This window comes from Anthonomus grandis, chromosome 13, assembly GCF_022605725.1.
Source record: "Anthonomus grandis grandis chromosome 13, icAntGran1.3, whole genome shotgun sequence".
Classification (NCBI taxonomy): domain Eukaryota; kingdom Metazoa; phylum Arthropoda; class Insecta; order Coleoptera; family Curculionidae; genus Anthonomus; species Anthonomus grandis.
Genome location: NC_065558.1, coordinates 20,031,116 through 20,050,347, shown reverse-complemented (window position 1 = coordinate 20,050,347; position 19,232 = coordinate 20,031,116). Strand labels below are relative to the sequence as shown.

Genomic DNA, 19,232 nt, shown 5'->3' with positions numbered 1-19,232 from the left:
TCATTAATGTCGGTAATACCAGACAAAGAAACATTTTTCATCTTGATTGTCCTAGAACAGATATATACAAGAACTCACCAATATATAGAATGTCTGATTATTTTAATATTTATGCCTCTGACCTTGATATTGCTATTATAGATAGACATTTTACAGAAATTATTGACATTAGACTTTTTGCTTCTCAGTCTCAGGCCTGATATGTGATAACATAAATATGTATACATTTTTTTTCTAAATATGGGTAGTTGTAAATACTTAAATATATTATAGATTATAAGAAATATTTTAAACTTTTTAGGTGCTTTGTACATTTATATACTAATTATATTTGGATTTTATTTTAGAGTAATAATTTTATATTATAGGTGGTGTCTGTAATTGGCCTCTACGGCTGTTGATACTGTAATTCAATAAATAAATAACTGGTATGTTTTCAGAAAACCGCTCGTATAAAATCATCGTTCTACACGTCAATTTTGATTTATAGGAGGGCGTCTTTTCATCTGGAGTCATATAATACAGGGTAATCCAAAAATAAGATATTGCGTTACACTTTAGATTTTTTAAATAAAACTGCAAATTTTAGATTCTGCATAAAACTTTTAATAACCCTTGTATAATAATGTTTATACCTATCTTCAATCGCTGTATAATTAATTTCTAGAAATGTGATAAGAGATTATATCCTAAAAATAATAATCAATATAACAGATCAGCCAGTGTATTTAAAGGATTTATTTAATATTTTATCATAATTATAATACACGATACGTTGACAATTTTAAAGTACCACGCCATAGGTCAGCTAATTATCAAAAATCATTTGAGTATATTGCAACCAACTTTTGGAATAACCTGCCAAGAGAGGTCAATACTTTTAAGCAGCAAAAGTTCTTGTTGTATATTAAAACCATGTTGCTTAATGAGCAATTAGTTGTGGGTATGAATTGAGCCTGTGAAATATGTCTAAATAGTGTTGTCTTTTTCTTGCCATTTCTCATTGAAGATCTTGCTGGTTCTGAGCTTCCCTTTTGTACTGGTGGTTACAATCATTAATTTCATTAAATTTAAAACACTTAACTTTAAGTATTTGCACCTTCCTCTGAATTTTTTTCCCTTGTTCTGGGCTTCGACACATATGATACGCGAGCACTTTTTTTTAATTAAATCTACTCGTTAAACATATATTATGTGTTAATTAAATTATGTGTTTATAAAAGAAGACTTCTTTTATATTTCTTAAAATTATTTTTGGTATATTTCTGTGATATACGCGCCCATGCAACATATCCATTAAGGTGCTTATTTTATCGGTATATGTGTTCATTAATGTTAAAAGTAAAAACAAATTCAAATATCGCTTTATGGTTCTACAACAGATAAAATGTTTTCATAAAAGATAAATAAAGTACTACACCGAACAACAATAGATTGAAAATCATTTAAAACAGACAAAATCTAAAAAAATATATATTGTCAAAAATAAGTTGAATTTAATTAACAATAACAATAAATAATAACAGACAATTAAACCAATACAAAAAAATGATTATACAATGCATTCACAAGTACCACTGAAAACATGAAAAGTACCAACCCTCAGGAGAGAATAAAAAAAAATTATTTGAAAGAAATTCATTCAGCATTCGTTTCATTGTAGCTTTTCGTTTTGATTGTAAAACGAAAAGCTACAATGAAACTATATAAAACTTATCCAGACTATAGTAAGGTTTGTTACTCAGCAGTCTTTTTAAGTAAGTCCTAAATATGCCCAGTGATGGTAATTCTTTTATGACATGGGGGAGCTGGTTATAGAACTTAAGCACTTTAAAGATTATTGACTTTTTAATTAGACTAGATCTAAGAATAGATACAAATGCAAATTGGTCAGTGTCTCGCAAATGTTTTTAAGATATATATGCAAGAGAATCTTTTGTTGTTTAAATAAAGGCCTACAAGAATCACGCGGTTTAGTTTTACACATATATCTTAAGGCGCGTTTCTGAAACACAAAAAGTAAATTTAGTAAGTAACCACTTGCATTACTCCAAAAAGGGATGGCATAACGAAGCCGGGATTCTATGAGAGCGTAGTACACTGATCTGTCCGCCTCACGTTCAGGTTATCCACATATAGTCTATCTTCATAACATCTATATGAGAGCCTCCCTGCGAGCTTCATAATTTGAGTATCCAACTTTATGTTGCTGTCTTGATGATCCCAAGAAATCTTCCTGCAGTATGTTGTGCAAACCAGGATTAGGTAGTAAATACTAGGAACTACTTGAACCACATCATCAAAGATCCCCAGATATTTTGTCTGTTAAATTGTTAATAAAGTAAATAAGTTATAGATTGTGTAGAAAGTGTAGTGAGAAGTCATAAATCATCCAACACTTATTCCAGCAGCACTCAGCCTACTTTAAAAAGAGACTTTTAGTACACAGACTTTTATTACTTGTACCTACACCGCCACAATCAGGGAGCTGCTGTAATACATCAAGCACTGTGCTTCAGGCTAAAACCCCCTACTATAAGTACGATCCACGAGCTGTTACTGAAAAGCCGCAGTACACCATCTACTATGACTGATCAACTAGAATCGATCGGAATATTCCCTACAACAAACCGGACGTTATAGTTTGAGAAAAAAGTAAGAAGGGTGCGGTCATTATAGACGTGGCAATACCAAACACCACACGAATAATCAGAAGAGTCTTGAGTCAAGAATAGGCGAAAGTGCTTGGTATTGCAGCCGTACATCGCTCTAAACACCAGGAAAACCTGAGAATAACTGGAAATAATAATAATAATAATAATAATAAAAATATAAAGAACGACATGATCTAGTTGCAAAGATACTGCATCAAGAGCTCACAGAAAAACTAAACCTCATATCGGCAGCCAAGGTACTATATTATAACTATAAGCTGGAACCAGTTCTTGAAAATGAGCAACACAAATTGTATTGTATCACACTGTACTTACAGACCAACGAGTAAGTAACAATAGGCCTGACCTAATCCTAATCGATAAAATTTCTAGGAAGACAATGGGAAATGAGACAGTTCCAATTATTGTGTCAACAACAGGAATAATACCCAAAAGCCTGATCGAAAACATGAAACTGCTCAACCTTAAAAAAAGCATCTATAAGCTGATGCAGAAGTCGACGCTATTATCCACATCTGGAATCGTCAGAAAGTTCATTGGAAACGCAGATAACATCAACTAGCTTAAAAAACATATCATGTACTTTTAATCTAAGTTCATTATTTGTAAATAAAGTTAAAAAACGGAGTCCGACAACATGGAAAGGACTCCACCAGAGCTTCATCCTTCATCCCCATGGGATAAGTGAGCGATTCCCCCTTCGGGCAAACGATTGTCAAACGGCAATCGTCGCCGTTTGACATGAAATCTGATAATAATAATGATAAATGTCTTTATTGTTACAAAAAAAATAAAGGAAACAATATTAAGAAATAGTTGGCGTCGTTCGATTTAATCGCTCTTCCACGTAACCTCCCCATCTATACCAGAATACATGAATAAGTCACAAATAAATTAGCAAACAAAATATTTTAAGAAAAATCAAGACTCAATTATTAGCAAAAAGTATATATAAAAAAAGAAAAACTAACTTTTTGCATGATTTATAAACATTGAACATCCAGCATTGAATTCGTTCTCTGAAGGATGCAGCATTAATGCAGGGACTGCGAAATGATAGACGAAAGTCAATAAAAAGTTGTATCAAATTAAAGCAAAACGATCTTTAAAATTGATTGGTTCTGTGTTTAGATATTCGATGAATCTAGAACGAGTTTGGCAGATATGAACATCTGATGCGTTAACCGGCTCCTGTTCGGTGACGATTGTAAAAGTTAGTTGCCTTGCTTAATTAAAATCTTTCTGCTAACCTCAACCACCCACGCTCAGCATACCCCTAATTGACATGCTCAAACTTTCTAAGCCTGAAAGCAAAATGAACACATGCATTCTGTATTTTTATAAGGTTTCTTTATCTTTATTTAGAATTGACTAATACACAATTTCACAATATGAAATAGTGGAGAGAATATCACACAATCTTAATTTTATGTTAGAAGAGCTTTGCTTAAATATAAATGTTTCAGTTTGCAGTATGAATTTTGGACCAACTTATTTACATGGAAAGCAAATCTTAGGTCAGAGTCAATTATGAGACACAGGTTTTTAGCAAATTCACTAAATGTGAGCTTTACATTATTTTAGGAAAATTGGAATTAGGCGCATTGTAAGATATAATTCCTTGCTGGGCCAAATATCAACATTTTAGTTTTTTCCTCATTTATAGCTAAAATGTGTGCAGTAGAAATAAGAGCATTTTCATTAAGGTCTCTATTCATTTTCACTCAGCAGCACTTAATCAATTGATGTATTGAACAATGGTTTATAAAAAAACGAAAATCAAAGTATATAAAGAGAAGAGCAAAGGATATAATGTGTGCTATTTGAGAAATTTCTGTTGGAAGCTCTTCCAGACCCAGAGCAGCTGTAGCGGCTGGAGAACGATAAATACATAATACATATGTAAAAGTTTCTGGGATTAGAACAAATAATGCAGATTTTTTTTTCTTTAATAAGATCATTCGTTGAAATGATTTCTGCTCTAAAAATAGTTTATTAACCATGATCCTAAATCAACCATCAGAGGAAGTTTTTTCTGTTAAATTTTGCTATTATAACATTGTTTAGGCTCTTTCTCTATATTGGCTACTAACGTAGACTGATCTGGTGTTGAAACTTATATCACTTTTGTGGAGATTGCAAAAGTCAATTCACTAACTTGAAATACAGAGTTTATTAATATAATAGATAGTTAAGATTGGGTATATAATATTACCGATTATAATATTACCGACTTCCCTGATAAACACTGCAAGTCCCGGTACTGCGCGTCAGTAAATTGGTTAAGTATTGGTTAATTTTTAAATAATGGCTAATCTGGGATATAAATGGATAAGCTTCTTTATATAGACGTTTTCCAGCAAGAGAGTTCTTCTTTGGTAAATTCTCCTAGTAATAAGAGACATCTATCTAGAATGTGCTCTATCAGCAAATTTGACAATTCTTGACTGTTAATAGGTTGGCGATTTGGGTTATTTCTGCTTGTTGCTATTAAGTCGGATTGCTTTTCATTATGTATGAAGAGGACATTTATGATTTTGGTATTCCTAAACTTGCGAAATTGAATTTGAAAGACTCTATTTCAACAGCTTGCATCGCATTATGTAGCTCATGAGACTGAATAGTTGAAACCATGTTCTTGGTAGATTGTACTAGGTCATAAATACGTTGTACCTGTTTGGTTTCTAATTCATTAGATTTGCGTATAGTTTCTTTCCATTGGTCTTCTTGGTCTTTTAGTGTTTCTGCTTTATTCATTATAGCTACAATCATCCTATTTTGTTTTACCAAATATGAGGAAAATTTAATTTCAGCTTCCTGTACCAAGTTGTCGAAATTTGTGCTCTTGCGTTAAAGTTATTTAATTAATCTATCCTTTTGGCAAAGATCTTTGTTAGGTTCGTTTATTTTTTGGTGAAGCACATTTTTTTTCTTTTGCCCTTCGTACTGTCGTAGTTGGCATTCAATTGAACAATATATCGCACGGCCCTCGATCTTTACAATTTTTCAATATCGCTCCATGCAGCTGGGGTTATAGACTGCCAGACAGACAGTGCACCAATAATTACTGAAATCTTGTTTGCAGCATTTAAATGACCGTTGCATTTTGTTGATATTAATCCTAGTGATATTAATTGTCTGACCCCACAAAACTAGAAATTTATAAGAGGCATATGCTCAATAACAAGTGCTGAAACTGGTGTTCATTTACATGCAATAATGAACATTTTGTTCGAACTTATTCTTCACATTTTCAAGCAAAAATATAATCAGTCAGACGGACATGAACAGGTAAACTCTATCTATACTGATTTTTCCAAGGCATTCGATCAGGTTAACCTTCGGGTCCTATTAGGGAAGTTAGTGGAACTGGGGTTTCATTGGCAGCTAGTGTTATGGTTTTCCAGTTTATTGTTTGGTGGTATGTAGCATGTTAAAATTAGTGATTTCTTGTCTCATATCATATACGTCAATTCGGGTGTTCCTCATTGCGGACACTGTTCGCCTCTACTCTATATTTTATTTGTATATGATATTACTTGTTTGTTTTGGAAACAGTAAATGTCTAAAATTTGCTGATAAATCGTGTGTTTGTTGTACGAGAAATCAGCTAAATCTTAACATAAAGAAGTGCGTATTTATTAGTTTTACGCGTAAAGTAAATAGGTTCCTATTCTATTAATGGCCACTCAGTGAATCACTACTATTAAGAACCGCCGTAAGAGTGTCGTTTTAGATAGCAGGTGAAGCCCAAAGGCGTTAATTTCTTAATAAATAAACAAATAAACTTTGGTTGCACCTTGTTTATTTGAAGCATATACCAATTGAAATTGGCATATACCAATTAACAATTAGAAAAATTATCAGCTGAACCGCGGTTCAAAAAATATTTGTATCGGAAACAAAAGTTGGATCTATTAATTTGAAATATTTAGAAATTCTGCACACTTTTTCATTTAATTCATAAATATGTAAAAGTAATTTTAAAAACATTTTCATAGGTACACCTTCTTATATTCTGTTGTTGATGTTGTATGTAATATACGTGCCCAGAAAGCCGTAATATGCTTACATTGTTCATAACTTACAATGGAAAAATTTAAAAAAAAAAATTTATCAGCCCCTGAAAGATTTCATATTTTTCCAGGAGGTAATTGCGATTCTGTCAAAATAAAAATTAGCCAATTTAAATTTCAAACAAGTTAAAAAAGAAAACAGATCCCTCGGTTTAAGTGGTTTTTTTTAATCGCGGCGAGATATCTGCGGAATATCAAAATTTTATTTCAATTAACGACGCAGATATTTTTTTTCGCGTCGGCAATTTTAGAAGTGTAGCGACCAGACGTGGCTAATTTTCTTTAATTAAATTGATGTTAATTTAATTCGGGTTGCTTTTATGACAATTATGTAGATAAAATAATTTATTTTCCCATGATTATATAAATACACAGCTTATCTGGTAATAAATTTAATATGTTCCCAAGTTTATTTGTTTTCTGCACTGAAAAATACATATAATATTAAATATAACTTTAAAGCACGTGAGAGATGAATAGAGGGTCAGGCAATAGTTTTATCTTAAAGTAAATAGCCAAATGTAGCTCTTCGTTTAAAAGTTGAGCCTACGATATTATTTAGGATCAAAAAAGATACTTTATAATCATGTGAATCTAATCTAAGACTCAAGTTAAAAAATAACAGACAATATTATATTATTGACAACAGAAAACGTTTACTTATTAAAAGAACTAAACTTGGCGTGACCCGTCACCAAACTATATTTTTAATACCAATTCTGGCCTTACATCCTCTCTTCAGTCGCCAGTTAACATAAACTTAAACAAATCCCGATTATTATCGTTATTTAATATTTTCTTTTGTTCTAGCTGACAAAGCACTGACAAACCAGAACGTATTTCTTAATTTAGAATTAGCCCCAGCACAACGTCTGCAAAAAATCCTTTCAAAAAATCATTCGAACGGAATTGGTCTACTAAAAAAGCCAAGCGGTGAATACTGTAACGATCAAAAAGAAAGCCTAGAGGTACTTCTTCAGACTCACTTCCCGGGATCGCAGATTATTGAAGATAACCAGAACCAGTCAAACCTCCAAAACGAAGGGCTCCAAAACCCAAACGGGAGAAGTAAAAGGCTGGCAAGCAAAATCCTCACAACTAACAGAATCAAATGGGCAATCGAAAGCTTTAAGCCCTACAAATCTCCAGGCAAAGATGGAATTTTCCCAGCTCTGCTACAAAGAGGCTATGAGATACTAAAAGTACACCTACAAAAAATCTTTAAAGCCAGCCTCATTTTAGGACACGTACCACTAGCTTGAAGAGAGGCTAATGTAATATTCATACCAAAAACGGGGCGTCGTCCTGAAAACGAAGCAAAATCATATCGCCCGATTAGTCTAACCTCCTTTCTTCTAAAAACAATGGAGAAAGCAATCGACCAATACATAAGAAGCGTAACTCTTTCTAGAACACCGCTCCACCCTAGACAATTTGCCTACCAAGCAGGCAAATCTACAATAAGTGCACTGCACTGCCTCGTAAGAGACATAGAAAAGTCAAACGACTGCAAAGAAATTGCTCTTACTGCATTCATTGACATAGAGGGAGCATTCGACAATACCTCACACCTGTTCATAACAAAAGCCTTGCAAGACTGGGGGGTGGAGGCCCCCATCGTAAAGTGGACAGGATCAATGCTCAAGCACCGCTCCATCACAGCAGAAATAAATGGAGCGACAGCAACAGTAACCACAGTAAAAGGATGTCCCCAAGGAGGGGTTCTGTCACCTCTACTGTGGACATTAGTAGTAAACAAAATTCTTAACATATTAAGTAGATCCGGATTCACAGTTCTAGGCTACGCAGATGACCTGGTAGTAATAGTTAGGGGCAAGCACGAGGGCGTAATATCGAATCGAATGCAAAGTGCCCTAAATACTATACAAAACTGGGGCGAAACTGAAGGATTATCTTTAAATCCTAGAAAAACAATTTTAGTGCCGTTTACCAGAAAAAGGAAGCTAGAACTCAGAGCACCTATATTAAACGGAACTCAGCTAACATTTTCTATCGAGGTGAAATACCTGGGGGTTACCTTGGACCACAAACTAACTTGGAACAATCATCTAGACAAGACCATTTCCAAAGCCATAGTGGCAATCTGGACATGCCGCAAACTCGTTGGCAAGACATGGGGGCTAAAACCGAAAATGGTATACTGGATCTACCAAACAGTCATTAAGCCCATCATCACATACGCTTCGCTGGTATGGTGGCCGAAGACCAAACAAATAACCGCACAGACCAAATTAAACAAAGTCCAAAGGCTGATATGTCTAGGAATAACCGGGGCAATGTCTACTTGTCCTACCACAGCCTTAGAGACACTGCTAAACATGCCTCCACTTCACATAAGCGTGAAAAAAGAGGCAATTAACAGTGCTTACAGGCTTTTCCAAACCGGCAAATTCAAGCCTGGGGATTTAAGTGGTCACCTGCGCATCCTCGAAGAAATAATCTGGAAAATGCCAGCAAACCACGTGACCACATAACGGCCATGCAGGGTCTAGAAATTCCATTCGAAGTGATCATAGATGATCGCCAATCATGGGAGAAAAAAGAAGTACCAAAAGCCGACAATGCATCGCTATGGTACACAGACGGTTTCAAACTAACAGAAGGAGCAGGACTGGGCGTGTCAGGCCCTAATATTAAGATCTTAAAGTCACTGGGCAAATACCCTAACATCTTTCAAGCTGAAGTGCTTGCCATAGACATATGCGCAGAAGAGTGCATCAACCAAGGCCTCCAAAGAAAACACATATTTATACTATCAGACAGCCAAGCTGCTCTAAAGGCCCTGAAAGCTTTTAAATGTGATTCAAAGCTAGTCTGGAAGTGCAAACAAACCCTAAAGCGCCTTACAACAAAGAATCAAGTAACACTAATGTGGCTACCTGGCCACCGGGGTATAGAGGGGAACGAAGAAGCCGATCGCCTTGCAAAAAAAGGGGCTCAAACACCATATTATGGTCCAGAGCCATACTGTGGTTTAATGAAGACCCACATCACCGAAGACCTAAACAGGTGGGAAAAAGAACAATTGCTGTCGCACTGGAGAAGAGCACCAGGACTAAGACAGGCAAAAAAGTTTATAACCACTTCTAGAAAAAGAGCTGAACAGCTCCTAGACATGAACAGATCAGACATCAGAACAGCAGTCGGACTCCTAACTGGTCATTGCCCAGTGAAATATCACCTAAAGGCAATAGGTATAACAGAGGACGACCAATGTAGATTCTGCAGCAATGCCACAGAAACAGCAGAACACCTGCTCTGTGAATGCCCGACCCAACTCTGCAAGAGGCTCAAGTACCTGGAAGGGGTACAACTAACACCTCAAGAAGTGGGACAACTACCTCCCAAAAATATAGCTTTGTACGGCAGAAGTCTAAGACTTTTTGAGACAAACTAAGACAAGTAGAGTTATGCACAAAATATCTCACAGGTAGCAGTGCTGAGCGGCGGATCAGCCGAAACGACTCCCTTCTCAATCTACAATCTGTCTTAATTTAGAATAAATGGTATATTTATAAAAAAATAAAAATTAGGAAACCTTACAGCAGCTTCTTATTTTCTTCTTCTTCAGGTACCTATCCGTTTCGGATATTGGCAATTATTACTTTTTTTGTAGCAGCTAGAAACAGTTCTACTGATGTTTTCCCAAACCAACTTGATTTCGCAACCATGATGTTTTTCTTCTTCCAGGTCTTCTTTTATCCAATACCTTTCCTTGTATTATGGTTTGCAGTAGAGATTATCCATCTTTATTTCTCATAACATGCCCCAGATATTCTAGTTTTTTTAATGGTTTATATGATTTCTAGCTCTTTTTTCATTCTTCTTAGCACTTCTATGTTTGTAATGTGAGCTACCCATAGTATTCGGCGCATTCTCCTGTACAGTCTGAGTGTCCAGAATTCTTCCCCATATAATAAAACAGAGAAGATAAGCATCTTAAGTGCCTTACTTTCGTTTCAAGACATATTATGTTGTGACAGTTGAAGATTGCTTAACTCATTTTGTGAAATATCATCCTTGCTTTTCTTATACGACATTTTATTTCTTGTGCACTGTTGCATTGTTCATTTATGATGGTTCCAATGTAGCAATATTGTTAAACATATTCAATTTGAGTTGCTTCGACATACAGGGTGTCCCAATTAAGATGGATACAAGCCAATATCTTGGTTGTTTGTTGAGCGATTTTTTTCATTTTTGTTAGGAGGCTGTATGACTATAAGGCGCACATTTTGTCCGGGGTAAGATATGCGATACCTCATGGACGTACGTTTTAATGAGGTTTAATATTTTTCGATTCAAGAGTAACACTATTATTTTCTAGCTACACTATTTATTTCAAATCTGCTAAATTATATTGAATCCTCCTTACCCAAAATAGTTAAGTTTTAACTTTGATAAATATTAATAAGTACATACTTTCAACACCACTGGATAAAAAAAATAAGTCAACATCTTCGATTAAACCACTATAATTTTTAATGCATGTTTCATAAATTTTCCTATTTCTTAATAAATCTTTTCGTCATTCTTATCTAGAAATTTGTTCACATGCTTGTCTATTCACTTCTTCTAATGTTCTTGGATGGGTTTTATAAACTTTATTTTGATAACACCCCACAGAAAAAAATCTAGAGGTGTGAGGTCTGGAGACCTAGGAGGCCATGCTACTAGGACCAAACAAGGACTATTGCGCCTACTCCATTTGCGCTCTCATTGAGCCATATTCTTACAGATGCACCATTATGGATCGGAGCGCCATCTAGCCAAATATACAAATTGTTTCTATAAGTTAACGGCAAATCATGAGCAGCATTCCAAGAATCATTTTGCAAGAAAACCAAAAATCTCGCATCGTTTAAAGTCGTTTTGAAAAAGAAGGGTTCAATAATACGGTCTTTTAAAATACCACACCACAGATTTACTTTTTCAGAATATTGATTTTTTAAATTAATTACCCAGTGAGGATTCTCATTACTCCAATATCTAATATTCTGAGATGATACTATTCCGTTGGTAGAAAATATCGCTTTATCGGTAAATAATATTTTGCCAAAAAAACTGTGGTATTCCTAAAATTTAGGCTGCATGGTTAAACAATACTCCATTATTCTCTGATCATCATCTGGAGGTAACATGTGCAAAAATCTTGATTTAAACAGTTTAATTCCATTTCTTTTCAAACATCTTAAGAACTCTAACTTGCATCAAAGCTTTTTAAACTCGATGTTGGATTCGGCTGGAAATGACTAAAAATCCTTGCATTCTGTTGATGAGTTCTTTACCGTCTTACTTTCTCCAGTACCAGCTGAATCCCATCGATTAAACAATCGATTTACTTAACACACTGTGGTGTACGATATTAAGTAATCAGGGTGCCCTCCGATTAGGGTTGCCAACTCCCGATTTAGGCGGGAGGCTCCCGCTTTTTTACTTAACCTTAAACAAACCTTCCGCTTTTTGGCAAGTAAAAAAATACGTACGGGATTTTATCCACATTTTGTCTATTAGCTTATAACTATTTGTTTTCTTGAGGTTAATAATATGGATCTTTCCAACAACAGTGATTTAAGTAATTATGTTAATTGGGTTGGGCAAATAATTCAAATCAAGAGGAGGAACACAACCTTCTGTTAAAAAAACTAAATGGAATATAAAGTTTAATAATGAATGGAGCCAAACTCATTCTTGGATTGTTAGGATTTTTTTTTCAAAAATTTGTGAAGATTTCCATATCGAAGTTAACGAAGATTACCTTCTTAAAGAATATATTCTCTTATTAAATTTTATATAAATCTTTTCGGAAAATGTTAATGAGCTAACTGTACATCAGCAATGGGTAGCTTATTTCAAAAGAAATAATCCCTCCAATTTTTTTTTAAATTTGCTCGTTATTTTTCTCCTTTCCGCATTCAAATACTATTAGCGAAAGAATTTTTAATTTAATGAGTGGTTAAATTAAAAATTCTTTCGCTATTAAATCTTAATTAATTTATTGGCATGGAGAAAAAAGAGAATCAGACTGGACATAAAAATATTAGACAAGGATGGTGCAAATATTTTTAAAAAGGTTAAATCTAGACAAAAATATTGATAACATTTAGTGATATTTTATTTTTGCAATTAAATTACATACATAAATGTATTTAGTTTTGATTTGCCCCACTTTTTAGGAAGAAGGTGTTATTTAATTTGTTTGTTTTGTATGTAATATATTTTTTGTTTAGTTTAAGGTTCTAAAAATATTCTTTTACGTTTTGATTTGTTTCTACTTTTTTCTACTTTAAAATTAGTCAAGATTTGTTAAATAGTTTTAAAATAAATTAACTTTATTCCAAGATTTATAAAGTTGTGTTTTATTATCATATTTTCATGCTTTTTATGTTAGAATGTGGCATAATTAAGGCGTGGCACCTCAAAAAAAATTCCTGTGCCTCTATTTATTATTCCCTCAAAGCCACTATCCACCTCCCGCTTTTCAATTTTTTAAATCTGGCAACCCTACCTCCGATTGAATTTTTGTGCGGCCTCTCGACAGTTTTGGGTACCATCTTCTGCTAATCTCACTATTTCTACTCATTCTGCCAAACTTAAACGCATATTAATAAATTATAAATATGACTGTGACATTATGACCACTTTTTATAAAAATTCACTGATGTTGAAAGTATTTAATAGAGTGGCACATATGCTAACGGCGGCTTATCAGTCTGGAGAGCACTAATTGGCGGTGGGTTGGGATGAATTATTCTAGAGATGGATGTAACATGAAATAAGCGTCAAACAACTCTATATTATAAAAAATATGCGAATACTAGAACATCTGAAATCAAAACATTATGCACCAAAGTTATAAAACTTGAAAAAAAAACAACCCACTAGTATGTGACTACCCTTTGGCCAAAATCAGTAACCTACCGCATAGGACACCGTACAACATGTACTAAATCAGATATCAAATCAAATCAAAATATGCTTTATTGTCATAAGAGATAAACTTGTCGACAAAGCTGTATGGGAAGAATACCAAACTCTACTTCTCTTGTTATGATTTTAAGGGCATAACAATTAGACGCCAACTTGTTGCACAATAATCTGATATGACTTTCAAACTTCAATTTGCTGTCAAGACTTATTCCCAAGAACTTATTCTCATTTAAATTATTTAAATCAATGTTTCCAAGGCAAACTCTGCTCAAACTGCATTTAAAGTTTGACATCATGCCAAAGTACCGTTGCATCATCTGCAAATTGAATAAATATACCTTGTATATCAGATAAAAATAAATATAAGTTTCAGTGCGATTCTGAATGAAATTCAGGATAAAGAAATGAAAAGATCTTAAATAATTTATTATTTAAGTAGATATACAAATTACATTACTTTGCAAATTGCCAAGAAAGAACTTTAGACCCTAGACAATTAAGGAACTTTTAAATAATTTATATTAGAAAATGTGAATAATCAATATCAAAATCCAAATAACAATACCAATTGGGAAATCCTAACATTGCTTACATATTCCTCTTATCTGGTTTGACCTGGTAACCCATTGGGCAGATTTAAGGGCAGCAGCTGGCTAAGGTCCAATCAATAACGCCATGACTGGGACGCTGGCTGAAAGGATTGCAAACCAATCTCAATCTTAGTATGTCATGATGAAGAGACAATAAATCGTGATAAAGCTCTGAATTATGATGGAAATGGGAACAGCATCTGAGATGGCCTGGGATAGTCCTTAAGACTTAATACTGCGCTTAAGATTCGGCTTAAGACCCTAAAATGAAGTCGCGAAACTTCAAAAAATGGCGGCCTTAAAAACTATAAGAAAACATTTTACAAAGAATAGGAATCAAGCTTACCTCAAGATGTTGGAGGGTCTGTTATAAAGTGAATTAAACTTATTTTCACATTGTATGGCTAGTGTTGCCATGAGGTCATTAAAATTCATGTTAAATTTTAACCTCTAGAAATTTAACTTGTTTACCTGAAGACCACATCATTTGAAAATAAAGTCAAAAGGCAATTTCTGGGTATGTCTTCGATGGATAATCTCACCCAGTTTTACAGGAATTAAGAATACAACATTGCCCCTTTCAGATTTAAGTTTCAGCGGCAACAACACCCCAGTATCGCAAATGCCAATACCAAATAATTGATCCTTGAGCATGGCGTACGTGACCAATGACAAAGGACGGACGGATATAAAAAATCACTTAAGTCAGAGAGAGAGAGAAAAAACAACCTGATTCCAATAAATTGCCTAAAAATTCAAAACGAAGAACAACTAACGCCATCTAAATATGTTTTTTATAAGTAGGCCGAACTTAGGCTGAACCTTCTAGGAGTTCTTATTTTTACAATGCCATTAACCCACTTTACACTAGATATCGCGATCAGTATTATTTTCATACAATATTAAATTATTACATTATAAAAACAACAAAAAAAAATAAAAACGCTACAACATATTATCAATTTTTGACGCGTGACGTAAAAATAAATTTATTTTGTTTCTATGGCTATTTAGCTTTTAAATATTTATACTCTTTGCGGCTAATGTATACCGAGAATTTGTTTATTCAGCTAGATGACGCTCCAATCCATAATGCGGCACCTGTGAAAAGATGGCTCAATGAAAATTTTCAAGATAAATGGATTGGTCGCAATAGTCCTTTTGTAGCATGGCTTCTTAGCTCTGGATTTTTATCTGTGGGGTTCTATCAAAAATAACGTTTAACCCGTCCACGAATATTAGAAGAATTGAATACTAGGAAAGCTAGCTGAAAAGTTAAATCGATTATTATGTTAATAAAAATCAGTTGTTTATCCAAGGGAGTCGTAAGTGTGTACTTAAAAAAATAGTAAGAATAAAAATGTCTTATTTTAATGGAATACCCTATATCAATATTTATCAAAATTCAAACTTAAGTATCTTGGGTAAGGAGGATTCAATTTAATTTAACAGATTTGAAAGAAATAGTGTCCTAAAAGTAGTTTACTCTTGAATCGAATAATATCAAACCTCATTAAAACGTATGTCTATGAGGTATCGCATTTCTTTACCCTCGGCAAAATGTGTAATAGCCATACAACCTCCTACTAGAAATGGAAAAGATCGCTCAACAAACAACCAAGATATTGGCTTAGGTGTCCATTTATATATCTTTTGCTGATCATTTGTTTCGTTTTCTTTATGTTGATGTTAAGGCCATATTGTTGACTGTACTGCGTAATATGATCCATTAAGATTTTCAGTACTTCCAAGCATATACCGACGATATGCTTGTAAGTACTATAAGTATCGAATATTATTCAATCTGACTCCATTCAAAAAGATACCTTTTTCTACTCCGTTAAGGGGTTCGTTGAAATTTTTTTCGGAATTTAAGTTAAATATCAAAGGCGCGAGGACACAACTCTGTCTGACCCCAATTTGTATTTTCAGCTGTTCCATTTTACGCCCATCAAGTCTTAAGCATGCTGTCTGAGTTCAGTAGAGTTTTGAAATTAATCTGAAATACAATATCTTGATCGTCTAAGCCAGGATACTGATCATTTTTCTTATTTTAGGCCGAACTAATTCACCTCAGAGCAGAACTCATAGACTCAAAGTCAAAAAAGGAACTGCTAGAAAATGAATTGCACAACTTGCTACTTCAGCTACACTCCAATCAACTTTCCCAGCTACCTGACAGTTTAGGAAGCAAAAAAGCTGATCAACACTTTAAACCTGACGTAAACGCCATTAAGAGAAGGCTGGAGGCGGAAATTCGACAGAGCCCCTTTAGATTAAGGAGAACAAGTAAGTTTCTTTTAATTTTTAATTTATTCGGCCTAATTAAGACCGGCATTTTAGTGAGCGATAGCAAGGAGACTAGTCCCAAAGAGACAGAAGTGAAATTTAGCCAAACAGTTTTGGAGCCTATCAAAATGAAAGTGGAAAACTCGCAACTACTAACAGAGAATACCGCTTTGAGAAATGATATTTTAGCATTAACCGCTGAAGTTTATGGTGCTAAATTAGCTGCCAAATATTTGGATAAGGAGCTTGCAGGCAGAATACAACAGCTACAACTCTTAGGTACTTTTGACAAATTGTTACCTTACCAACCTTATAAAAATTTGGTTATAGGGAAAGAAATGCGTGGCGAGATTCGAGACAAATTATGGAGCCAGCTAGAATCAGAAATTTTGCTACAAAGGCACAAAACCGTAGTTAGAGCTTGCAGAAGAAATAGCGCACTAAATTACACGCAAGATAACACCCTTAAGACTCTTCCAGAGCCCAATAGTGTCACGGACCATTTTGGGGATATTAGAGTAGTCGTTGTAAAAAGAAAACCTGAACAAGGCCTAGGAATAAGCATAACAGTAAGTTTTATATCTGGTACAAGATTATTGAATAGTTTGTGTCTATTTGTGACGCAGATATGTCACAATTAAACTCATACCTCTGGCATTTTTTGATTGGATAGATTTAAGATGCAGTTGAATAAGTTAAAGCAACAGGCTCTGTAAATGACATCTGAAAACTTCTGGCTTTTATTTGTTATTTAAATTACACGGCTATAAGTTACAACAATGTTTCCTATAATTTAAAGTTATTATGGAAACCTCAAGACGAAAATACAGTCACGACGATTTCTGTAATGATAGTAATAATAATTCTGGTGAAGAATATAAGTCTTTGAAAGTATATACGAAGTGCGTCAACAAGGTGTACGGCAAAAAAAGCGCCTAAAATGTACGAGGTAGAGCAAAAAGTTCTATAGCAAAGTTATAGGACTGCCAAAAATCTACAAACTAAAAATATTTTTACATATTTAGGTTGGGTCACAAAAAAGTTATCATTAAATATGAATTTTTTTAACGGAACTACCTGTATAATATTTTATTTTTATGGCATGAAGAGAGCTTTACTTTGATATAACATTTTTTAAAAGTTGCATGGGGCGTTGAGAAGTAATTTTTTTTTTGTAGTTTAGAGGGTTCGTTTAAAAAAATATACCGGGTTGTGCGTCGCCGAGCGGAACATAGGAAATCCTATGTAAATTTTAAGGGGGTTAATTATTGGCTTCCCTGTACATTTTACAGAAAAAATTTAACATAACTTTTTGAAGAGGCCAATCTGGCAAACCCTCGTGCAAAGTTTCAAAAAATTTTAATAAGCGAATCTTGAATTATTCAATTAAAAGTAATTGCAAAATTACCAAATTTTCGGTTCAGGTAAAACCAGACACCAGCCACCAGCAAACAATTTGTTATAAGGCTTTGTCAAATCTGACGTACAGCCGAATACAAGAAATGTTTTTTTTTTTAGTTTTGTCAATCTCACAACCATACATTCAAAGTAAGACACGTTAACATTACTTTTGTTACAAACTGTTTCCCGCATTTACTTTTGTTACAAACTGTTGCCACTTAATTATGGCTATTTTTTCGTCGATTGAATAATTCATACTTGTTTTCAAATATCGACTATCACTGATTTATTGACACTTTTCCTCACATCAGTGACAATATTCATTTTACTGGTGCCCGTTTGGTTTTACCTGAACCGAAAATTTGCTAATTTTGCAATTACATTTAATTGAATAATTCAAGATTCGCTTATTAAAATTTTTTGAAACTTTGCACAAGGGTTTGCCAGATTGGTCTCTACAAAAAGTTATCTTTCATTTTTTCTATAAAATGTACAGGGAAGCGAATAATTGACCCCCTTAAAATTTACATGGGTTTTCCTATGTTCCGCTCGGCGACGCACCACCCGGTATAGTAATTAAAATTCAAATTCAAAAAACATTTATTTGCCAAAGAAAAAAAAAACAAAATGTCAACTACTAAATTTAGAATGTTAATTTCCTGGCAAATAGGTATGCATCTTGATTTTAAAAGAACCGATACATAAACCCTCTTTAAATAAAAAAGGACTTATGCGATGCACCCTTAGAAAATATATTTTAATTTAAACACAAATATTTACTTTTTCCAATTTAAAAAAAAATGCAATGTGTATGCTAAAGGCAAGGGCAGGCGACGGAGAGAAGAAGAAGGCGCAGGAAGAAGCGAAAAAACTAATATATATAATACTATTTCAGGATATATAATTCAAGGTAAATTAAATTACTTATAACCATCGACAAAACAAAGATATCAACAACGCACACAATGCAAATTGTACTTCTTTTATTATTCATTTGAAAAAAAAATCTAACACTAATACAGGGTGTTTCAGAACTATGGGATCAAACTTTTAGGGGTTGTTCAGTGCAACAGTGGAATCCATTTGAGGATAGGAACCCATGTCCGGAAATGTGTCCCTACGCCACTACGGCCCTAAGACGCGTTTAAATTTAGAAAAAATATTAAAATAGGATCTGATGCATTTATTTTTACCTTTAGTATATGATACCATCACAACAATTGTTCAAAATGTCTTCCTCCAACCTCAAT

The 19,232-nt window shown here is 34.0% G+C and overlaps 1 protein-coding gene across 1 annotated transcript in view; it reads left to right on the top strand.

The window, feature by feature from the left end:
* Positions 1 to 19,232, top strand: part of LOC126743636 (Golgi-associated PDZ and coiled-coil motif-containing protein-like) — a 98,097-nt gene that overhangs the window by 53,810 nt on the left and 25,055 nt on the right. Inside the window, exons 3-5 of the mRNA XM_050450824.1 lie at positions 16,350 to 16,581; positions 16,636 to 16,860; positions 16,912 to 17,150. Coding sequence (XP_050306781.1) covers positions 16,350 to 16,581; positions 16,636 to 16,860; positions 16,912 to 17,150 — 696 coding nt within the window. The remainder of the gene's footprint in view (positions 1 to 16,349; positions 16,582 to 16,635; positions 16,861 to 16,911; positions 17,151 to 19,232) is intronic.